The sequence below is a fragment of the Anolis carolinensis genome, chromosome 4 (assembly GCF_035594765.1).
Source record: "Anolis carolinensis isolate JA03-04 chromosome 4, rAnoCar3.1.pri, whole genome shotgun sequence".
Taxonomy (NCBI): domain Eukaryota; kingdom Metazoa; phylum Chordata; class Lepidosauria; order Squamata; family Dactyloidae; genus Anolis; species Anolis carolinensis.
Genome location: NC_085844.1, coordinates 63,060,493 through 63,085,831, shown reverse-complemented (window position 1 = coordinate 63,085,831; position 25,339 = coordinate 63,060,493). Strand labels below are relative to the sequence as shown.

Sequence of the window (25,339 nt, the reverse complement as noted above, 5' to 3'; positions counted from 1 at the left end):
TGGTTTGAGGAATTAAAGCTCATCTAGTAAAGCCAGAGCAGCTGATGCTCAGCATGCAGCCAGTAAGGAGATGCAATGAATTATTGAGTCCCAGTCTTCTGAGGGCTTGTCTATACTGACAAAAGAAAATCTGATTGGTACTTTCCTCATTCACACTGGCCCTGTAGTGATCCTGTTAACATCACACACATCAAGGCGAGATCAGCCACACTTTTTGCCCTGCCAAACTCACCTTGCTGTTATATGGCAGTCTGCATTTCCATTCTTTTCACTTTATTTTTGGCAACATGGTCTTGACCACTCTTCTTTGTTTTTGTTTCTTCCATCACACATGAGTAAACATATTTTGTGTTAAGCAGAAGTGTGTTAATACTGATACACTGATAGGCAAGTGTCTATATTCATTTTCTTTAAAAAAATAAAACCACAATTAAACTTGGGAAAGAGCTACTTTCGAGAGCGAATGCTCAACTTCTGTCATCCAGTGTTGTCCACCACTAATTCCTGCCCCCAACTCCACAGTGAAGAAATGCCTCTGGGATAGCTGACCACATGTCTACAGGTCCAGATTTCCTGTAAAAACTTTGTGGAGTATTTTTTTAAAAAATGTCTGCAAATGTATTGCAAACAAATAATGGACACCATGTGTTGGGTTAGTATATTTTTAGTCCATGTAGACATGCCCTAAGTGCCTTGTAAAGAAGGTATGGTGATGTTTCCATTATCTTTCTCACAATACATCACACGAAACTGTGGAGCAGATAGACTCCCATGGACAACACTGGCAAGATGCAGCATTAGAGAAAGAAGTGATTTTTTTTGCTGATGCTGCCATTGTGCTGGGATAAGTTTGTCAATATGTCAAGCTTTGTTTTTGCTTTGAATAGGGGTGCATCTGCTCTGTAGAATTAATACAGTTTGATGCCACTTTAGTTGCCATGGCTCTATGCTTTTGAATCCTGGGATTTATGGTTTCGTGAGGCACCAGCACCCTTTGGGCGAGAATGTTAAAAACCTGTAAAACTGCAACTCCTACGATTCCATAGCACTGAACCATAGCTGTTAAAGTGGTGTCAAACTGTGTAGATGCAAACATCTCTCATTCACTAGTCATTTCAGAGATTTATGTCAATTGTCCTAAATTCAGGAGTATAAGGATGAGCTGTTTAAGTTCTTTTCTGAACCAAGAACATTTGGGTATAATACTTTAGGCTTCCCAAATCATCTTCACATTCCAGAGAGTTACATGTCAAAGTTCAGCACTAACCACAGAAATAGGAGGGGAAATCACAGATGTCTGTTATTATTCTAATTTTCTCTGCAGCCTCTTCTTCCTCTCTGATGTGCTTCATAAACAACTCTTCTCCACAATCAATGTCAGTGGCCTCACTGGAGTTCCTTGAACCCAAAACAGATGTGCTTCAGTATGTAAATAGACTGGACAGCGTTAAGCTGGTAGATACTAGCTACACAATTTCAAATAGAAATCAGTTGCAGAAACAAACCCATATAAAAGCCCATTCAGTGTTTGTAAAAAGATATATAGGAGAAACAGAAAATGTGGGGAAAGGCTCTTTAATCTGAAGAAGCCAAAGCTGAATGTTCTGACCTTGCACAAAACATTAATCTAGCTTTGTAAAAAAAAAAAAACCCCATAGTGCTCATTGCATTGAAAATACAATTTTTATGTATGCACTGCAAGATGAGATGTGGATCCTGCAATTAACTGAGCTATTTACACCGTTCTTAGCAGCACTAAGGAAAATTAATGTACTTAGTAGCAAAATTGAATAGACCCCCCCCCTTCTTTCCCCGTCTCCTCCCAAAACATGGTTCTGGTAGGCAAGTTACTAATTCTTCTCAAAGTATGATAACCACCGTTTCAAATATTCTGGGGTAAAAAAATATACATACACGATCTAGATTCTGGCCGACTTTATTTTACAGCTCAAGCACAGCTACCAGCTCCAAACTTTACAACACATTTGGCAACTTTGTGTCCTGTGAACAGAATGCAAAACCCAGTTTTTGTGACTCCACCCTCCAATCCCAAACTCTACCTTTTAGTCTACGGTACTTTTTGAAAGAAGTGCTTCATTTACAAATAAATTCTATTTCCTCTTCTAAAAATAATGAAGTTAGTTTCAAAATGTAAGGGTGGGCCAAAAGTCACGAAGGGGGTTCTATATATATATATACATACACGTATACTGTATGTGATGCTATGGTACTGGATGAGGTTTGAGATTTGATTTTTTGTATGTAATGTATTTCCTGTGTGTACGTGTACACATACACAACTATATATATGATACAACGGTATTGTAAATTATGATATTGTAAATTAAAACAAAAAACATGGAGTTATTACATATTGAAACCTCTTTGTGACTTTTAACTCGCCCTGTACATTAAGGGGTCATCAGATGTGCTGCTCTTTATTCAGCTGGCTTACTCTGTGTATTTGGAAACACATTTTTCCTCCCCTGAGCTCAAGACAGAAGAGGATTATATACATCTGGCATGGCAAATGGACTTCGGTGGTCTTTCCACTCAAACAGATACACATCTGCATCTATCCTATGGCTGTGGTCCAGGCCTGTTAACACAAGAGGGTGCTTTCCAGTTTTCTTTTGAGTAGTGACCATTTCATACAGGAGACCCTATGCATGCATAGTGTATATCCTTTTATAAAAAGAACAAAAGCCCCTTGACAAGAAAGGCTCTTGGTTGCATTGTAAGGTTGTCATTGTGCACACAAGTTCACAAATTAAAAGTCCTAATGAAAATAATGATTCACAAAAGTAATATGATGTAGACACAATCTGTGCAACAGCAAGGGCTGCCAAATACTGTGATTGCTTTATTTCAGCTGATGGACAATCAGTGTGGGATGCTATTTTGTCTTGTGGTCAATGACCAAAACAAGTGAAACAGAGCTGGAGGAGACCACAAGGACATCCAGTCCAACCTGCTTCTGATTTGAATGGACTCACTGGATCAAAACAAAGGTCAACTCATTCTTCTACCTTAATTAGTGACAGAATGGATAACCATTAGAAATTTTAGAAAAAATAATACCAAAAAATAATACAGTAAAACTGACCCCTTCTTGCTTGTAATTAGAAAGCAAAAGCAAAAACCAAGCAGGATGTGATAAAGATCTCACCAAAAAAAGAAAAAAATCCTGAATTACAGACTTTTTTGCAGTTAGTAACTTTCAGTATGTCAGCCCTTCCATGAATGTGACAATTTTTTCATACATGTTTTTAAAGACTAATGGCCATCATAATTATATCATATAGCAGTGACAAAGGTAAATTATGCATTTGTGTAAACAACATTTCCAGAACCAACTGCAAATCAGTGTCCTTGGAATAACACAAGCACTTTAATGCTAATTTGACATTTCTAAGAATTTTGAGCAACGGAGTATATTTCTTTTTACCACTGTAAACAGCATTATAATAATGTAACACATAAGTTATTCCTCATAGGCCCCTATGAGGTAGAAATGTCTGTATCACAAGACTTCAAAGAGCTAATGACATTTTGTTTACATAAAACAGAGGTTCATAAACTTTTATGTACAAACAGTATAAACTAAGATGTTTTTAAAAGAATATTCACACACTTGAGACTTGGAGAGTTCTTTATGTTGCCACAGAGACACAAAAAAGCTCCTTACCATGCATCTGAACACTTCATACATACAAAATACTTGGTGCTACACAACAGCACAATGCATTTCTATGGGTGGCATCCTGGTTACACGGTCCCTACTGTTATATTGTTTTCAAGGGGAAAGCTTTCCTGAAAAGCGGAGGTGTGAATTGTGTGGCCCTGTAAGTCTTTGATTATCTAAATCCAACTCCCATCAGGTCTAACCAGCATGCCCAATAGTGTTGTATACTGGGAGCTTTAGTCCTAAATCCTCTGGGGACAATTGACACTATACAATTATAGCACGATTATTGGTGCTATGGATATAGTTTTTTCACTATCTGACTCCATATCCTTAAAAATGGCAAATGCATGTTGATTATAATTATCCATTTACTGATACTACAGGTTGGGTATCATTTATCTGAAATGCCTGGGACCAGAAAGTGTCCTGTATTTCAGGGGATTCTGAAATACCTGTACTTGCAGTCTCCCTCTCTTCTCTTTTTGCTACCCGCTTTTGCCTTTTGAGGCTGTAGTTGTGACACTTCTACTTCTTCGCTCAGATCTTCAGTCTGCAGCCTCATGTCTGTTTGGTAGCTACTTGTGTTGTGTGTGAGATGCATGAGATCTTTTATGTGCAGTGCAACTAATATCTAAGCCTTGTATTTCCTCCCCACATTCCTACTGGCACCACCTCACTTCTTCATAAAACATTATAAAACATTTATTTTGATCCTTGATGTATATAATAGAACATGTTGCTTGGTCTTTAGATACAGGCTGAGCATCATTTACCCAGATGCTCCACAATCCAAATTTATTCACATAGTGGGTGAGATAGTGACACCTTTGCTTTCTGATGCACACCAACTTGGTTTCAGGCACAAAATTATTTAAAATATTGTAGAAAATTACCTTCAAGCTATGCATATAAGGTATATATGAAACATAGATTAATTTAATGTTGAGAACTAAGTCCCATCTCTAAGATATCTCCACGCCACTCAACCAGTACTGAGTTACCAGTCAGGGACGTCTAGTTTGCCTTTAGCTCCTGCTGTGAGTTTCCTTGTTGGCCTTAGTCATAATAATAATAACTAGTCAAGTCATATTCTCACAGCTTCAGAACTACACCTCAAATTTCAATACAGCAATAATCCTGACTTCCTGGTGGTACTTTTACCAAGTTTGTATGGTAAATGCTATATAAATGTTAAAATTTTGGACATTCCGAAGTGCTATATAAATGCTAAATACTATTAAGTAAGCATCAGTTAAATGTACAGAAAGTTTATATATTTGTGCGACAGCAGTGTATCACAGTTTATAATCCTATTGTAATTGTTTATTGGCACAGCATCTGTCTGAAAACTTCTAGTGTCGTGGCTGCTAGCACTACTAGTTTTGTTGTCTAAGGGATCTATATCTTACAGACTACAGAAAGAGAAGAAATTAAGCAGCCATAGATTTTCTATAGCAGCTGTAATAATAAGAAACATTGTGATCTCTTTCCTATTTCTTAAAATCCTGCTACCCTCCAACTGGTAAAGGAATACAAGCAAAGGAGATGGCATTCCTTTAAGCCAAAAGGTCAATTATGAGCAAGGATCAGTGTTCAAGTACGACGTGAGCTTTTAGTATTGGCACAATGAGGTTTAGAGTTTGTCCTCACCCCACTAACTACACCCAAACCAAAGGCTTTAAAAATCCCTTTAAAAACAAAACAAGTTACCAGCATAGGAAACTGATGACAGTCTTTTGCATGCACAACCATACATACTTTTAGGCTCTTTCTGCATAGCTGGTTTAATACGCACATTCCTTGTGTCTTTCTTTGAAGTTTAACTTCCGTTTGGAGACATCACATTTCCTAAGCATTCAAATCATAATACTTAGGAAAACTAGACATTTCACAAAGGTAACACATTCACATTCATCACACTGTATTACTGTGTGGAACAGGACTAACAAAACAATTGATAGGCACCTGGATATTTTTGTAATACAGTTAGCAATGCGTGACAGTGCCCTGTCATAGGGCTGAATTTGGTGAGACATTTATAATACAATACAATAATTATAGCTTCCACATGGAATGGTGAATCAAATACAATACTGCTTTTAAAAGATTACTGAACATTACAGAAGCACTGCTAACGTATTCTAGCAATGCCCTAGCCTTGTATTTGCAAAATACTTTTTCAATTAACACATAAGAGTGTTCAAAGCAACATGCAGCATTATCTTCTCCAAATTATCTGGTTCAATATCCTTATCTTTCTTGGCTCTGAATGCCTGACTTGCGAAGTAGAACAGGAAGAGCCTTTTATAAAATACAACTCTACCTACTTAAAAGGGAAGAGGCTGTATTTTTTTGGAAGCATCTAGTCCCAAGTTTACATATTATGCTAACTGTCCCCAACTTTAGTGCTAAACAGTATATATTTATTTGAAGTATTGTTTGTTTCTGAGGTACTACATTTAGAACTAGGAGATCTAGGAAAAAGGGGGACAAAAACAAGAGACTACATTAGAGCTAATGCCTCATATCTTGGTAGATTTTGAAAATCAGCAGCACCATTTCACCCCTATAGTTATTGTGAAGAACAGTAGCTCACATCATTTCTAAGAACTAATACAAACATCAGACAAGATGGGAAATATTTCCCTGTCTACATGAGTTGGAACCACAGTTATTGGTTTATTTATATGATGTTTTATGTAGGTTTGTCTTATGTAAATTGTCTTTGTTTTGTTTTACTGTAATTTTGTGTATTTTTCTGCACTATTATGTGCTTTTGTAAGCCACCCAGAGTCCCTTTTGGGAGATGGTGGTGGGATATAAAAAAAGTTTATTATTATTATTATTACTGAATAATCCACCACATTGATGGAAAACCAGTATCTTAAAGGAACAGACCGGGCTAAAAATCCTTTCAGGGCATGCTTCTTTTCTATATTGAGGGATTTCTGTCTTTTGGAATAGAGGACCATTCATTCATATATTCAGTCCTGGCTTCTACAGACCAGCCAGATCTTTACTATTTATTACAACTAAGTCTAAACATGTCCCTTTGCCAAGCAAGATCTGATCTAACAGCAATGAAGTGCTCCCAAAGCAAGCATTTTAATTATATAACTAAGTAGATGTTTTCCTAGGCATTAAATCTTTAACAGAAAATGTGGTACTAGAGGCAAAAATAACATGGAAAGCATAGGTTCTTATCACATAAACATTTACAAGAGTTGAGTGTGCTTCAGCAAACAATTTATCCACAATTGACAATATGTATGTGTGAAATGAAACAATGATGTCCAGTAAGGGTTGCACAACTAAGCAAAGGTTTTGCAAAATTTCTGAAGACCACCTGAAAGGTTTCTCTGAAATGCAACAAGAAATGATTGTTTCCCCTTTCACCATTCTCAATATTCCTTATGATTTCCACACAATGAATCTATGGCTTTTTAACATGATTGGGGGGGGGGGGGGGGCTGGTTATCTATTTTCCCCTTTTGTCTCTATTCTGCTGCTTATGCATACTCACTAAGGGATTTTGCTATTTGCCTGGTCTCTAGAAGAGAAGCACACAGATCTACAGTAGAACTGCCAAATTATCATTTCATTTTCTTCAGCTAAAGTTTGTTTCCTGCAGACACTGAGCTGCAAACAAATACCATGCACGGTTCCTCTGACCTCTCTTCATCACCCTCTCAATGCTAATGCTGCTAAACATTCCAGCTACTCAAAGGATGAGAAGGAAAAGGGAAAGGGGCTGAGAGAAGATAGAAAGACTTTGTAAAAAGGAGCATCTTTTTCAGAGGCTTTGTTAGCTGAGGTATTCCTGTATTTGTTAGATGCATCCATTTAGTCCAGTGGTTCTCAACCTGTGGGTCCCCAGATGTTTTGGACTTCAACTCCCAGAAATCCTATCAGCAGGTAAATTGGTTGGGATTTCTGGGAGTTGTAGGCCAAAACACCTGGGGACTCACAGGTTGAGAACCACTGCTTTAAACCTTTAAATATATCTCCCATTATGAGCTAAGACTACTATATAAAGAACCGCAAGACTCTTTTCTGCTAATATTCTATCTAACCAACAATAATGAATGATAGTTTGTGAATTTTGGCATCCCATTATACATGTGGGCAGGCTAGTGGGGTCGCCTGTTTCGGATATGAACCCCAGGGTCCACCATTGAGATCTGGGTGTAAAACACGGATTCCGGAAGATAAATACATCTATAGAACAAAATGCCATTGATAATACGTACAGCATCTATTTGTGCTTTCCCCTCACACTTTTGGGATTACAGTAACTTAATTTCGGAAGGAAAAAAAACTTTTTACTGGACCTATTACTGATGTTATATGCTAGCTGATCTACCCTTGAAATTTATCAGGTTTATCATTCAACATCTTGTCCTTCTCTTCCTCATGATTTTTCTGGATATCATTAAATTTGCAAAGATTTTGTTCTGGTCCTGGAATCAAGAAGAATTTGGGGGGGGGGGGAATAGCCCCTTTTCACCTTCTGATCAGCACTAAAAATATTTGAATCATTATTTACACAAGACAATACACAATTCAAGGATATGTACCATTATCACTGTTGCACGTACCATATAAATAAATGTAAATATCTAAAGATCTTTTCAATAAATGTACTTCTAACTTTAGACAAGAATAATATTTTTCTCAAGTACAGCTAGCTGAGGGTACTTTAGGCACGCATTTTAAAACATTTGTCCCTTGCTGTGGGACAAAACTAGTTTACCTGAGTTCTGCAAAAATAAAGGGTTGTTTCTGGTTTGTAACAAAAATGCCCTTTCTGTTTCAGTCTCAAAAAGATAACCGACCAACTAAATCTGAAATACCTATAACATTAAAAAAAAGTATAGCTGAAAAAAATCTTACTAAAAAGGGACCAAATGGCATACAAAAATTAAAAGTTTCCCTTCGCCTTCCTGTAATGCAAGTAAAACCTTTTCCTAATACATTTGCTATATAGACTGTACAGGAAAACACACTACTAAGCCAGTTACCCTATAAGCAATCCATCCTGAAGGAAGAGAAAATTGCTCCAAAATGGCAGGTTTTCTGTTGATTTCAGAAATATTCAAGTCTTGTCAATTCTCATCATCTCTGCTGTAGTGAATTGTCTGTATTTCCTGAGCTATAAATGTAGCAATTTCCTGGGTACCTGCTGCAATGACCCGGCATGACATTAGGTCTAGAGGTCCACCTAGGAAAGAGGAGGAGTTTTATCAAAAATATGTTTGTATATAACTTGGATTCAGAAGTAATACAAGGCTCTCCCCCTAAGTCATCGAGTAACTTCTTGATTGAGTCATTAGGTGTAGATGCTGTATTTCATTGGGATATATGAAGTAGCAAAAGTACGGTAATTGCAGTGCTCACCTTCCTTCTATGGAAATAATAACAATAATACTTTATTTGCACCCTCCCCTATCTCCCCAAGGGGACTCAGGGCGGTTTCCAACAAAAGTAACAAAATGGCAAACATTCAATGCCGAAAGCAGACAATAATAAATCAAATCAAAACAGTAGATAATACAATCTCAAAATAAACTTATAAAACTAAATAAAAATAATACATAATTGAACATAATGTAACTTAAATACAGTAGAGTCTCACTTATCCAACGTTCTGGATTATCCAACGCATTTTTGTGGTCAATGTTTTCAATACATCATGCTATTTTGGTGCTAAATTCGTAAATACAGTAATTACTACATAGTATTACTGCATACTGAACTACGTTTTCTGTCAAATTTGTTGTATAACATGATGTTTTGGTGCTTAATTTGTAAAATCATAACCTAATTTGATGTTTAATAGGCTTTTCTTAATGTCTCCTTATTATCCAACATATTAGCTTATCCAACATTCTGCCGGCCCGTTTATGTTGGATAAGTGAGACTCTACTGTAAACGTAATATAAATGAAAAGCAACTGTGTGTAAAATGACAGCACAGTTTACAATATTATATTCACAACTATCTTTCTTATATTGGTCATTTGTATTCTATATAATACAAGAAGTCCACTTGAACAACAGGGTCCTATAGTCTGGCTCAAATTGAGTGGAGGCAGTTTGCACAAGTTTATATAAATTTGGAACCTTAGTTTTCCTGCACCTTCTTGAAGCAACCTTCTTGAATAATAATAATAACTATTATTATTAGATTTATTTATACCCCGCTTTATCTCCAAGATAAAATGAATTGCTTAACACCATCATAGTCAGGGAACTGATTTGAGTCCAATAAGCGAGCCTGAATCTCAATTTGTAAAAAACAAAACAAAACCCAGAATATAAATAAATATAGCAATAATAATAATAACCACCAACAACAAGGCTCTTCCAAAATACAGGAAATACATACATATATACATACATACATACATACATAAAAAACTGCATTTTGAAGGGATATAAAAATGAATGAAGTTATCGAGAAAAACATTGTATATATATTTATGAAAAGTACATAAAACAGTTTTGTTTTAATGAGTTTTAAAAATCATATCAGACAAATTATTTTGTAGGGATGCAATTTTAAATCAGCATGCAGAACCCCCCTCAAACCTTTATTTGATATCCCCAATACCATGGCATGCTTATGAGCAGAACGCCTTGGGGATTGCTGAGTGGAATCTCTCACGGCTGCCACATTTTCTGGCCTTCTAACACACCTAGGTCTGTCAGGGATTTTCTTTTGAGTGTGGCTCCAGTTGTACAAAGATTAGAAATCCATAGCAAAATAATTTTCTATTCTGGTACAGATATATTTTGACTGAGCGCAAAGCATATACGGAACGCTCTCTGTGTCGTCATCACAGAACAGTTGTTGTTGTAATACTATTGAACAACAAAGCTCCAATGTTCACCAATCCAACTCATGATGGGTACTCAAAATGGCAGAGACTAATCTACTGAATTAAACCTATACCTCCTCTCTACCCTACCTTCAACCCACAGTGCCCCCTCAAAATATGGGAGATTTTTATGCCCACCCTATATTTCCTTCTGTGAGCTTGAAAGCAGAAAGAAGTACCACCAGATTGAAAAAATAAACACACAAAGTCTGTGATTCCTCTTATCAAAAATGTTTCTACTCACCTGAAGTATCTATCACAACGCCACCTGCCTCTCTGATAATCACAGTAGCTGCTGCCAAATCCCAGCAGTGCAAGCCAAACTGGTAATATGCATCTGCAGCACCAGACGCTAAATGGCAGAGGGCTAAGGTAGCACTTCCTATCACCCGCACCCTGTAACAAATCAAGGCAAGGAGGGGAAGGGAATCAGGCAAAAAACATGTAAGAACAACACTCCTGATAAAGCAGAACTCTGTCCCCACCCAAGGATCGAGTCATGCACAAAAGTTTGAAAACTAATAGGCCAAATCCTATTGTTAAAATAGAATACCTAAGTATTGACTCACTACTTAATAATTGTTTCAATGAATCTATTTTCATTTATGCCTTAAACTGTGGGTTCCGACCCCTAATGAAGTCCCCTTAGCTCAACGTTCAGGTCACACAAAACATTGGCAACAGTAAAAGGTCTCTAAATGCTACCTATTTAAACAAATCTGTTGGCAACAGCATTCAGCATTTACAATGGACTCTGCAGAAAATGCTCCAGCTGTATTCCACAAAACAGAAAATCAGCCTGTTTAGCAAGCTTTTGCAAATGCCAGTAATTTTTCAGTAAATGTTTGGTTTCCAAACCTATTTTATATATACCAATATACCCAGGGTCACAAACACTTCTCAGGTGGAAAGCAGTTGTGAATGGGAAAGGTTTAAGTAGTCCTGATATAGACTAACCATCATGATTCCAATCAATAGGGATTGGTATCTATTCACCAACTAGTATATATTTTGAACCATGACAAATATCTGCCCATTTTCATTTTTATTTGACCCAACACATCTCTGTTCTTTATAATCTCACAATTAATGCCAAGCCAGCAGAATGAACAGTTAGTATCTTCCCACTCACTTTACAAAGCTATGCTTGGTTACCACCATAAATCCCAGGCAAACAAGAAGGCAGTCTCCACTCTTAATAGCAAAACTGGAGGCAGCTTAAAGGCAGTATTTCTTTTGTGCACAAGAAGTTCCCTTGTACAGGTAACGAGGTAGTCTGGTCCAACAAGAGCTCTGGTTCTTCATTCTGACAAAAACTCTGAGCATGTTCACTATGTTTATGTGTATGAGTCCTTAACCAAAATGTTGATAAAGAATGACTACTGAAATATTAATTAAGAAAACCTTACCCATGAGCTTGGGCCCCGAGCAATCTCTCTATGTTGCTAAGAAATACTTTCAAAGTGTCAGGATCACGCTTTGGGCCAATCTCTGTTAAAATCAAGGCCTTTGAGATGTCTGTAAGATAAGATCTGTATTATTGGAACTGTTTTTCAAAGTAGACCTTTTCAAAATAATATTTTGTTTTTTTACAGTACATCTCAGTTTCCACGTACATATATCTTTAATGCTGATTCCTGGTGAATTCTAAGTTTCAAATCAATAATAATGTTTATCTTGAAACTACCTTTAACATTACATTCACTACACTTCTAAATATGTTTATGCAAAAAACAATAATAATAATAATAATAATAATAATAATAATAATAATAATAAAACTTTATTTATACCCCGCCACCATCTCCCCAATGGGGACTCGGGGCGGCTTACATGGGGCCACGCCCAAAACAATACAATATAAACAGCATATAAAAGAACAGCACAACACAATACAATAAACAATACAGTAAATAATATCCATTACAAAATAAAACAAGGAGACAATAAAAACAAGGGCAGACCACATGAACATTAAGTTAAAACTCGGGGTGAGAAAGACATAAAAATAAAAACCACAGCGACAGGGTCATAAGGGAGTGGGGTATTCTGGAGGATAGATATTAGGGGGAGCAACGGAAAAGAAATATAAAATGGTTACTCTCCAAAAGCGCAGCGAAAGAGCCATGTTTTCAAGTCTTTCTTGAAGGCTGCTAGTGTGGGGGCTTGCCTAATCTCCGCGGGCAGAGAATTCCACAATCGGGGGGCCACAGCAGAAAAGGCCCTCTCCCTTGTTCCCACAAGGCGGGTCTGGGATATCGGGAGTGGGGAGCCATTTAGAATAATAGCAATTTAATATTGGACAACTGTTACCTCCTCAATCTACAACCTCTGATCATTCAAATCTTTTGAAGTGTATCTTTCAATAAGAATACTAACATGTATTAGGAAAAAGATAGTGTTGAAACCAAATTGCAATTTTTAAAAGTATTATTAATTTATTAATAACACAGACCAAAAAAACCAAATCTTGGTGTCTTGGTTTTTATGCCTGTTCCTGGGGTTATCTGGGGTGCTGATTCAGAAAATTGCATCATGGTTTTTCGGCTTTCATTTTAGTATCACTAGGAGGTAATCTTCTAGCCAATGTGAGGAATGTAGGAGCTACAATTCAACAATGATGGAAGAGCCACACATTCATTATCCTTGCCTTCAACTCATGGCATCAACTCAGGATATCAGACCCAATCCACTATGAGATCAGGGCTGCTTCATGTGTGCTCCAATATGGCATTGAGGCTTTTAAAGTTGATTTCCTCACAATAAGCTTACTATCCAAAAGCAGCTTTTCAGGTAGTTTGACGTAAATGTAATAAGACTTAGATCACCTTCAATCGTAACATCTTAAATGAACCGACAGTTAGTGATATTTCACTATAGAGCCATCCCAAATATATGTGTAGATAGCAATTATTGGTTCTGTTGCAGCCGAATTTACAGTGATTTGTAAAACCTCCTTTTCAACAAAGTTTAAACTAAATAGTTTAAAATATGGGGTAAAAATGAGCAAGAGTTACACAGATGGCACATGAATTACTTGAGAAATAGCATCAACTCTCTGCAATTATAACATTTGAAGTATTTATTTTAGAGTGCTTAAACTAACCTGTTACTTTTGAGACCTGTAGCCTTTTGTCATTACAATATGCCCCTTGACCTCTTCTACCAGTGTATAACCGTTCTTCAGTGCAGTGATAAACTACACCAAATTCAAGCTTTAGGGTTTTAAGAAAAGAAAAACAACATGAATACAATGTTTAGACTATGCATAAATATAAACCAATTAACATTATGTAACAGCATACAATTGTAGTCTATTATTTATATTACTCCAGACTTTCAATTTTATTTATTACATAAAATGTAAATAGCTGAATTGCTCTCTCTTTTACAGGTATACTAAGGCTAGTAATTACATGCATTATTAGAAATCCAGAAAACTGGTTTTCTTCACTGTACTGGATATGACTGGCAATAATGGCGAAATGTTTAGGTTCTCTTTTATTATTTAATCTCCTCAGCAAAGGCATTCAGACATTTATAGAAGCTCATAATAAATTGCTCATGGAACAATTGGCTTAAGCATCATATGCAAGCTCACCAAAGTATTGCATGCAAATCAAAGTTAGATTTTCCCAATCTAAGGGTTTTCTCTAAATTTTGTCCATAACATTTAGATTTTATTAGCCTGATTCCTATATAATGGACCATTTATTCTGATATATTCAGCTAAAATGTTACGGACCAACTTGCAGAACATTATGTTTTACCTCTTTATTAACAGCAAATCCAATACTAACAGCTACAGTTGGAAACCTGTATAAACAAAATCAGTTGCATCTGTTTAATACACTTTAAACAGAATCACTTTCCAGCAATATGACAGTGGTGATTCTCAGCAAAACATATTATGCTTAATTAAAAAAAACATTTAAAACACATTCTTAATTTTTAGAAACTGATTCAATGGGTCGGTTTAGCAGTGCTTTTCCACTGGAGCATGGAAGAAATGTCAAATTCTGCCTTGATTCAGAAAGTGCCTCTCCATTCTGTTAAATCTTGGGATGATGTGCAAGTAATGGAGACTAAGAGCACAGCCTGTGAGCAACACAATTAGGCTGTAAAGAGATTAAAGAAAGTAGCATTTGCTATTCTAGCATGAAGTTCGGAGCTCAATCCAAGTTCCAGAATTTAAGGGACATGGCAAAGTAAGAACTATTTCTATGAACAATGTAAATGACTCTCAAGAATTTCCTCCTCCGAGTATTTAAAAATCAGTTTTTCTACAATATTGACATGCTAGAACCTGTACAGTAAAAGAATGTCTATGTTATTACGAACAGGCTGACACTTATATTTCGTGACAGCAAAGTAACTTACAAACTGAAATGAAGTTATAAGTTAATGAATGCTTTGCCTTCAATATAAGGACTACAATTTTCATGATCATTAATGATCACCATTATCAACAGTAATGATTGATCAGCCAAATAAAAAAAAATCTTGTCTTGGTACCTTGGTTTTGCAGCCTGTTCTGGGGCTTATTTGGGGTGCTGATTCAAAAAATTGCATTGGACAGACTCCATCATCTCTAGTTTCTTAGATATGGTTAAAGAGCCGATAGGGGAAAACTGGTGCTATTTTTGGAATTAGCAGATCACGTATACCCAGGAACAGGGCTAACATTTGAGGCACCAAAATGTGTGTTGGCCAGTGTTATCTGTATCATTTTCACTTAAAGAACTAAGAGTAATGAACCATGGAAGATAACAGGCATCAATAAACTGAACAAAATGAGCAGTGAAGACTGCCACCTTTTGAATTAGAGCAACTGTAACCGAACTACTGTCAATTTTTGTCTGTCTAGTGGTCTAGTTTCACAGTAGATTGCTACACCCCTAAAATTATAAATGACTCGAAGTTTTGAAAGTGTCAGGAAAACATGAGCATTTAAATAAGGAAAATGTTTCTGACCTTGACAGATGTGAGAGAAAGTCAGCTAGCATTTAAGCCAGCCTTATTTGGGGAGATCAGACACAGAAAGAAGTCTTTGAGCAAGAACACCACAGAGTAGGAGAAGAGAGAAAAAGAACTAGGTTCACTGTCTCTATATTTACCGATGAACAAAATTGCAGGTGCCATCAACAGGATCAATGATCCAGGTAGGACTGTCACTGAGGATGCACTTCGAACCCGCAGCAGTAGCTTCTTCTGCAATAAACCTGTTAATTAATGCACATTTACACCATGAATGAGAAAATTCAAATTGGAATTTCACTGGAGGCAGACACATTTTTTGTCTCAGGAAGTTTAAGTATTGGCATCTCTAGCTGTTCCTTGCGACATTTGACTTCAGAGAGGCGGAACATGAAGTGCTTTTGAAAGTAATTTCATCAGGATCTTTGGGGAGGGTTTGCATACTGTTTAGGTAACTGTGTGATTCAGGTATTTTGCAATCTTTAAATAGAAAACTATATTTTACCCACATCTTATAGTGTGAAAGCTTCTTCCTCTAACTGTACTGGAGACCTCCCTCTTTGAGTTACAAACCAGAGGCACATAAACTGAAGACAGGCCACAATGCTCATTTTTGGGTGTATTCCAAGTGTTTATTTTCATAATGCTTATTTTTATCTATAGGTTTTCAAGGATTAGGGCATTTACACTGAAAGCATTTTTGAATGTGCCTTGTACTTTAACAGTATCTCAGCAAGAATGCTATTAAAGTGGGATGTACATTTTACTCAACACAGGTATTGCAGATGTGGGAAATACAATATCAATTTTAGGCAGACATTAAGCTCAGTAAGATGATCAATAATGGGCAATTTTTTTTTCACCCAATGTGTGCTCTGTTAAATCTGTATGTCAACAGACTATAAACATTTTAGCTGAGAATCGGAATCGCATCACATTTTCTGGGGTTGTGTTTGTTAGTATTATGTGAACAGATGTCAGCTTAGAACAGGCAGAAACCACGATATTCCTTTCACTAAGGGAAATCTAATCTGGATTTCAGAAGGCAGAGGCTGGAGCATTAAAAAATCCCAACATACAACTGTTAACAGACTCCAAATTGTACCAGCCCAAATGCTTCCTTGCTGTTTGAAACAGATTCTCTATTGGAATGCAGGAGGAAAGAGAGAAATATGCTTCTAACACCTAAATGATTATGCAATATCCAAATTACAAAAATCATTATTTTCATCCTTTTGGGAAAATGAATGACTGTTTCCCATGAGCTCTCAAAATTAACCAGTCTGCAGGAGGTATGTTCCTGAACTTATTGTAGAAACAGGAAATGGGACAATAGCGAACCCTACTGAAATGAAGGACTTCTGCCAGACATTACTAGAATTACCCTGGAAAACAGAAAATTCTGGGAAGTTTCTAGGTCCTCTAGAGCACAACTTCTTAAACCAGTCCAAATGGGGACCTCTTAGCTCAATGCTGGGGTCACACAAAGAATTCGGCAGCTATTTCTGCTTCAATGCTATGGGATCCAGGGCGTTCTAGATTTAGCCTTCTCTGTCAAAGATTGCTGTACAGCTCCCAAGATTCCATTGCATTGAGGCATTGCAGTTAAAAGGGTCGCTAAACTACATTAATTCTGCAGTGTAGATGCACCCTATGTCTAAGTCTAATACACATCAAACCACTGTTATAAAATGGATTCACGACAGGAAGGAAATATAAATATAATCAGTAGTTTGATTTTCCTATATGGAGTCATAGGAGCCCACAAGGGCCATCCAGTCCAACCCTGTACCATGCAGGAAAAGCACAATCAAAGCACCCCCAACAGATGGCCATCCAGTCTGTTAAAAAACACTCCAAAGAAGAAGATTCCACCACACTCTCAGAGAGCATATTCCACTGCCAAAGATTTTTTCCATTGCATTTATGTAGGATGTTATAATTTAAGCATAAAAGGTAAAGGTTTCCCCTGACGTTAAGTCCAGTCATGTCTGACTCTGGGGGTTGGTGCTAATCTCCATTTCTAAGCCGAAGAGCTGGCGTTGTCCATAGACACCTCCAAGGTCATGTGGCCGGCATGACTGCATGGAGCGTCGTTACCTTCCCGCCGGATCTACTCACAATGGCATGTTTTCGAACTGCTAGGTTGGCAGAAGCTGGAGCTAACAGCGGGCACTCACTCCGCTCCCGGGATTTGAACCTGTGACCTTTCGGTCTGCAAGTTCAGCAGCTCAGTGCTTTAACACATTTCGCCACCGGGGCTCCTTAAGCATGTCTGGCACCAAATGTACAATTGATAGGGAGCTCCAGCCAATCCCATTTCACCAGATATTGTGCCCTATGAGACAACCCTCTGCTCCATTCATACATACAATGCATGAGGCAGCCTTGCTACTACTGGCATTACTTGAACTCCCATATTCACAGAATCCCAGGGGAAAATATATTGTGCTACATTAATTCTATAAGGATGACATACTTGTGAGAGGGAAACTTCTCTTTCAGAGTGGAAACAATTAAGTTTTCCACGAAGTGATCCATTTCTGTCACAAGATCTGCTGCAGAGGTTTTGGTGGACACCTTCTTTTCCTCAGTGAGAGCGTTCTTAATGATCTAGAAAGGGTACATCAGATATTACTTTACAAAGCATTCCTAAATCTCAGACTGAACTTTCAGTTCACATATATAATAATATTTTTTTAAATTTCTTACCTGCCTCTCCGCATTGCATATGACAAAGATATAGAGAAAAATATAGTTTCCAGTGGCACACATATGCAGTTCAGGTAAGATAAATGCTGGTACAGTATTTGAAACAGCGAAATACTCTTTTGCGGACTTGATTGTTTCACAATTTTATTTAAAATGTCCTCTCCAGGAATCCCTAGGTCATCCAGTATGACACTATAGTCAACTTCCTCCAGTCATGCAGAAGCTGACCATAGTTAGACGACCAAGACATTTCCTCAATTAAAAAAACAGCAATATCCATGATTTTTTAAAAACTTTAATAGAGTTCCTGTGCCCCCAACCAGCAAATATGGAGGGCTGATTATATATGACATCTGTACTTCTACTAGCTATTTTTGTATCAACATAAGGTTTACTGCACCCTTACCCAACCGGGTGCCCTCCGGATATGTTGGAATACAACTCCTATAATACCCAGCTGACATCAAGAACATCAAGTTAGTTGGCCACTTATCTACTATTTTAATCTTGGTGTTCTTCAACTCCATTGAGTTTTCATCATTTCAGGCTTCAGTATGATGAAAGTCAGATTATTTTTTCTCCAAATCTTTCCAACGTTCTCATGATGCTTCAAATTTACACACTGAATTCAGAAACAGATGAACACAGGTTATCGCTGGAGCCATATTTACCCAGAGTTAAGAGGAGAACATATAAGGAACACAATGAAATCACATGTTTATCTTCCCTTCTTATCACTGTGACATTAGACCAGATACTATTGTGAGACAGGGATCCCACTTTGGCATTTATATTTGATATTGAAGACATTTTTGAAGGATAAAAGTGGGTAACTCTGGAGCATTTTCCGATCCTGCATTTGCCTCCAACAGGCAGCAACTCTGCACCCAACATGACTAGAAGGGACATTTCAATACTTCCAGTTTCAGCTCCCTTTTCTTTTTAAAAATGTTTTGCAGTATGTGAGACTCTTTGGGATAAAACCTACACCCTTTGCAGCAGATCTGACCCAGGTTAAGTGGGAGATTCACACATTTTAAAGAAATCCTTTATGTGTCCGGGTGCTTTAGTGTTGTTCAAGACTACAGCCTGACAATGAAGCCAGGAAAGCTACACTGTCGTTGAAGGGGATATCAACTTTACACATTGTTGTTTCCCTTAAAAGCAAAGGCATTTCCTTTGGATTAGGTCCTTTTTCTTTAGCAGGTACAGCATTTGGTCCCCACATGTATAACAAGTATGAAATAATAGTTTAAAGTATTGAATACACTTAGGGCACACATCCTGGCTTGTCATTCCAACTGGATGTGAAGTTACATAAGACATCCCTTACATGGAAATAAGAATAATGGACAAAAAGCTATTCAGAGGTCGAGGTAAATGTCAATGGAACAAAAAAGAAAAGAAAAGTTTTCCTTTCTTTGATTTCTGCTCCTCCCTTTCCATTGCCAAAATGATGTCATTTTAATATTTCTAATTCTCCTCCAACTTTTTTTAAAGGACAATCTATGTTACTAAGCATTGCCCTCATAATATTGATGTTTTCCTAAAAAGCATGTTGGCAGAAATATGGTATTTTCGAAGTGAACTCAGAGGAGAGAAAATGACTACAAGGCAACACTCCCTCAGAGTAATAAATATTTGCATGGAATACATTAAGCCATATAGCCTCATCCTCAACTTGCAGAAATGCCTCTGAAGGCCCCCGGCATGATCATTTCGTGCTTTGTAGCAACAAAACAAAATCAAAGAGGTCTCCGGCAACTTCATCGTAGTCAGATGTACAATGAAGAGACAAGCTCTAAAATTTCTCGGAGGATCTTTGTGAATCTCAGTGCTATTGTATCTACTACATACACATGTAGGGGTGTAGCAAATGAGTCTTACTGGAAAGGACAGTATAGCCATGTGAAGTGGCTTCAGGGATTTACTTCAAGCTCTGCAGAAGAAGGAAGGGAATATATAAACCCCCATAGAGCCAGAAAAAAAGACATTCATTTATTCTTAGGTCCCTACGAGACAATCAGAATCCTGCATGTCTCTGAGAATTATAGCCAATATGATTTTATGAAGTACAAGGAATAAATCACTCTTATTCCACATTATCAAAACTCTGTAATTTAAATATGTTTTAATCTTTATACCAAATAAAAATATACCTGCATGCTTATTTGGAGACACTGAGGAATGAATAAGGGTACATCTACACTGTAGAATTAAAGCAGTTTGATATTACTTTAGCTGCCAATGCTCAATGCTATATTATTGTGGGAGTTTCGTAGTTAAAAGAAAAATACACAAGATGCCAACCTTAATTTTTCTCACTCTTTCTCATCCTTTCTGAAGAAAGGGGGTGGAAAATCTGAAATTCTGCCACAGTATAATTATGCATTAAGAATATATAGTTAGGTGTGTGGGAATAGGAAAGGCACAACTCCACCTCCCTATACTGGTACTATCCTACAAACTCCTTCATTGAACAATCTGAGCAGAGGAACTTCAATTGTCTCATTTTTCTAATTGTATTTAAGATTTTCTTTGGTGGTCTTGGTCCAGAAAAAAAGAAGTCATGCAACCCTTAAAGATAAACTCATTTATTTCAGAATAAACTTTTCTGGATGATAGACTAAGGGACACAGGTATCTGATAAACATTGAGACAGTGTATTTGGTCTTTAGAAATTTGTTTCTATAAAGCACAACATGTACAGCTTGTAAGTTATGAATGAGGCCACAATACAAACATTTGAGGAATGCCGTTTGACACCACTTGAATTGCCATGGCTCAATGCTATGAATTCTTGGGAGCTGTAGTTTGGTGAGGCACCAGCACTCTTTGGCAGAGAAGGCTAAATACTCTGTAAAATTACAACTCTAAAAAGTTTCAAATGATATTTTTAATAAACATACTGTAATTATATGGGGTCAGTTTAGTTTGTACACTTCTGCACTTAGACACACACAAACTACTGATAATAAATGTTTTTTCTTAATGCCACTCACTAGAAAATGAACCTATTTTGTGCTCACTTTAGTCTCTCTCTCATTCTGTGTCCTTCTGCAACTAAAAAGGTCATTTCCTATTTCTGCAGCTAGGGCAACCAAAATGTGTGAAGACATTCAGTCCTGTGAAATCAGAATGGCAGAATGTTGCCTAAACCGCACTTGAGTTTTTGAAATACATACTAACTAAATAGTGATAAGAGGTTTACTGGAATTCCAAAATCTAAAACATAGATCGATAATCCCTTATCTGGAAATCCAAAATACATATTGAGAATTCCAAAAATATAAATACTCCAAAATCAAAAATGTCCACATGAGATATTTCTGCAAACTTTTGCTTGTGTTGTCGAAGGCTTTCATGGCCAGAATCACTGGGTTGCTGTGAGTTTTCTGGGCTGTATGGCCATGTTCCAGAAGCATTCTCTCCTGATTTTTCACCCACATCCATGGCAGGCATCCTCAAGGTTTGTTGGAAACTACACAAGTGGGGTTTATATATCTGCGGGATGTTCAGGGCGGGAGAAAGATCTCTTGTCTGTTTGAGACAAGTATATTATTTGAGAACACAGCAATGCTGCACCACTCTAACAACCACTATGTCAGACTACAGCGAGAAGCCACTGAAATCCACAAGCATGTGGACAATTTCAACAGAAAGGAGGAAACCATGAAAATTAACAAAATCTAGCTACCAGTATAGTAGAGTCTTGCTTATCCAACCTTCACTTATCCAACGCAGTCTGCCTTTTAATAGTCAATGTTTTCATAGTCAATATTTTCAATACATTGAGATGTTTTGGTGCTAAATTCATAAATACAGTAACTACTACATAACATTAGCATGTATTGAGCTGCTTTTTCTGTCAATTTGTTGTAAAACATAATGTTTTGGTGCCTAATTTGTAAAATTGTAACATAATTTGACGTTTAATGGGCTTTTCCTTAATCCCTCATTATCCAACACTTTTGCTTATCCAACGTTCTGCCGGCCCATTTATGTTGGATAAGCGAGACTCTACTGTATTTTTTAAAAAAACTCCACAATCAGGACAGTAAATAAGGAACAACACTCAGAAAATAGGGGAATTCCAGAAAATAAATGATCAGGGCCAGCTCATCACCTCTCAACAATTGATTTCCCCAGGCAGGAAGCAGCTAAAGTTTGAAGCTGCAAGGCTATTTAATGCTAATCCAGGTAACGAATTGCAACGTTCACACTTACCTCAGACAAGTTATTTCTCCCACCCTGGACATTCCAGATAAACCTTCCTTGCATAGTTTTTAACAGACCTCACAATCTCTGCGGATGCCTGCTATAGATGTGGGCAAAACGTCAGGAGAGAATGCTTCTGGAACATGGCTGTACAGCCCGGAAAACTCACAGCAAGCCATGAAAGCCTTTGACAACATATCTGTACCTTGTTGAAGCCCAAGAGTGTTGATGCGAGGGCAAACTTGGGCCTTCCCTCAGGGGTTTTTGGACTTCAACTCCCACAATCCCTAACAGTTTAGCGGCTGAGGGGGAAAAGGAAGGGGCCTGACGCTGTTTGGGATTGTGGGAGTTGAAGTCCAAATCCCATGGAGGGAAGGCCCAAGTTTGCCCTGGAGGGCCCAAGTTTGCCCATGACTGCTCTACACTGCAGAATGAATGCATCTCAACCCCACATTGAGCTGCCCAGGCTCAAGGGAAGAGAGAGAGGCGCCGAGCAAAGCCTTGCCCCCTCTTTACCAGGAGCACACCGCTGAGGATTCCCGAGCCTTGCAGCAGGGGCAGCAGAGGCAGTGCCAAAGCGCGCTAACTCCCGAGTGCGGCTCCCACGTGGGCGAGGGAGCGAGGGCCCGGCTCACCTTGCCCGCCTTCCGGGCCAGCTCCACGGCCGCCTCCAGGCACTCCTTCCAGGGGTCCGCGGCTCCGACCGCCTTGCTGGGCTTCATGGCCGCCTCGCCGCTTCCCTGCCTTCCTTGCTTGCTGCCTTCCCCGGAGGGGCCTCGCTCTTCCCAAGGGCAGGGCGGGCAGGGAGGCCGGAGGGCGGGGTTTTGCTCTCCCTCGCAGCAGCGTCACAACGAGGCGGGGTTGTTTACCTCACACGCGCCGCTTCCCTTCTACGCGAGGAGGAGGCTTCGAGGCCCAAGGCCCGCCTCTCTCCTTTCCCTCCCTCGGCTTCGCTGCTGACACTCCCGAGGGCTTTCTTTTGCTCCTCTTCAGAAGATTTCGCCTCCCTTTCTGTCCCTCGATTTTGAAACATTTGGCTTGTAGTGCAAACAAGGCTTGGTGACAAAGCTTCAGTGGAGGCACCTTCCCCCCCCCCCCCCCCATGATGACCCTTTCATGTACAAAATCTGTTAACGTGTGTGCGTCAACTGCAAAATAAGATGCATCAAGCTGACAGGTTGAGCCATGTCTGGAGAGTTGGTTAAGGCTGGGAGTTTTTGATACTGTTGCAGTTTTGTTCAGGTTTGAGCTAAGCAGGTACAGAGAGGGAGATCGAAACTGATTGGTTGAGCCATGTCTGGAGAGCTGTTAAGCCTGGGAGTTTTTGATACTGTTGCAATTTTGTTCAGGCTTGAGCTAAGCAAGTGTGGAGAGACAGTTTGAAGAGAGAAGCACCGACAGACACACACACAGATTGAAGCTGATTGGTTGAGCCATGTTTGGAGAGCTGGTTAATCCTGGGAGTTTTTCATACTGTCACAATTTTGTTCAGGCTTGAGCTAAGCAGGTGCGGAGATACATTTCGAAGAGAGAAGCCTCACAACCTGCTAGAAGGAATTTATCCACATGAACAAAGGAAATACTATTTTAAATCATTATGTGATCTGGTGCAACTGAGCACATTTTACATATGTTCTGGGTTTAAGAATAATAAACAATTTGTCCTTTATTGTTCGCCTGCATGGCAGATATCATCTTTCTCTGGCAAGGCCGTGCGTGGACCACACATTTTGACATTTTTCATTACATCACAAATTTCCCTTCCTAGGAATAGTTTTCTCTCACTTCCTATTGCCTCACCCCAGTTCTGAACTATGAGCCGGATGTTTGTAACTCCGGGACTGCCTCTATTCCATAAGCTCACTCCCTGTTTATTTATTCACATAGAAGAAGACTACAAAATGCTATTTGCTTCCTTGAAACAAGCTGCCAAAGAACATGTCATCCATGAATGAGAGAAATAAAAGGAACACATGGATTTCAGTCCTCTGCCTCGAATTCAGGGTCATTTCACTATCCCAACTTCATTGAGACTATGTGGGAATATCCTGTCACCTGATATTCATTTTCTTGCAGCTGATCATTGTTATTGAAATCGTGCAATATAGGGTAGTTGGGGATAGTGAGATCCGGATCACAGATAGCAAAACCTATGCTGCGGATACCGAGACCCGTTAAGCGGGTGGCTGGCACCGGCCACGGGCTGGCTGCAGATCCATGCCTGGCAAGACCAAGAAGCTATAATCCCAATGTTTTCCAATCGAAAGATCTCGCCAGTTGAAGAAGAAAGCCACCAAGGTATTTTATTCAATCCAGCTGGAAAGGATGATAGCTTGTGGTAAGCCACTAAAGTAGTATTTCTCAATCTGGGGGGTCACGAGGGGGGTTTCAAGGGGTCACCAAAGACCATCAGAAAACATTTAGCAGAGAAGGCTGAAGATCTCTTTTACTGCCCTTCTCTTCCTTTTTGGAAACAGATGGCGAATCCTCCCACCCAAGAAATTGCTCTTTGATTTGATCTCAGCAACTACAACACCCAAATGTCAAGGTCTATTTTCCCCAAACTTTACCAGTGTCCACATTTGGGCATATTGAGAATTTGTACCAAGTTTGATCCAGATCCATCATTGTTTGAGTCCACAGTGCTCTCTGGATGTAGGAGAACTACAACTCAAAAACTCAAGGTCAATGCCCACCAAACCTTCCAGTATTTTCTGTTGGTCATGGGAGTTCTGTGTGCCAAGTCTGGTTCATTTCCCTCGTTCTTGGAGTGCAGAATGCTCTTTGATTGTGGGTGAACTATACATCCCAGCAACTACAACTCCCAAATGACAAAATCACCCCCCCCCCCCAGCCCCACCAGT

General features: G+C 38.5%; 1 protein-coding gene across 2 annotated transcripts; it reads right to left on the bottom strand.

Moving 5' to 3' along the window:
• Nucleotides 1-1,267: 1,267 nt before the first annotated feature.
• On the bottom strand, nt 1,268-23,391 carry impa2 (inositol monophosphatase 2). Of its 2 annotated transcripts, XR_010006042.1 has the most exons (9): nt 23,111-23,391; nt 18,025-18,158; nt 15,686-15,790; nt 14,339-14,384; nt 13,675-13,783; nt 11,978-12,086; nt 10,813-10,964; nt 8,710-8,909; nt 1,268-1,398 (listed from the first exon to the last, which is right to left on the bottom strand). XR_010006042.1 is itself a non-coding variant. In XM_062980539.1 (8 exons), the coding sequence occupies exons 1-8, from the start codon at nt 23,195-23,197 to the stop codon at nt 8,794-8,796; spliced, it is 858 nt and encodes a 285-aa protein (XP_062836609.1). In that variant the 5' UTR covers nt 23,198-23,391; the 3' UTR covers nt 1,921-8,793. The 2 variants fall into 2 exon arrangements, 1 of the variants encoding a protein (XP_062836609.1); XM_062980539.1 differs by lacking the exon at nt 1,268-1,398 and having other exon boundaries at nt 1,921-8,909.
• Nucleotides 23,392-25,339: the final 1,948 nt, after the last annotated feature.

What these genes read in the sequence shown, in the direction of transcription:
- impa2 (XM_062980539.1), bottom strand. Translation starts at nt 23,197, where the DNA reads ATGAAGCCCAGCAAGGCGGTCGGAGCCGCGGACCCCTGGAAGGAGTGC. An exon ending in TGGCCCGGAAGGCGGGCAAG is followed by an intron (nt 18,159 to 23,110) that starts GTGAGCCGGGCC and finishes TACCCTTTCTAG; the next exon opens with ATCATTAAGAACGCTCTCAC. An exon ending in GAGAAGTTTCCCTCTCACAA is followed by an intron (nt 15,791 to 18,024) that starts GTATGTCATCCT and finishes ATTAATTAACAG; the next exon opens with GTTTATTGCAGAAGAAGCTA.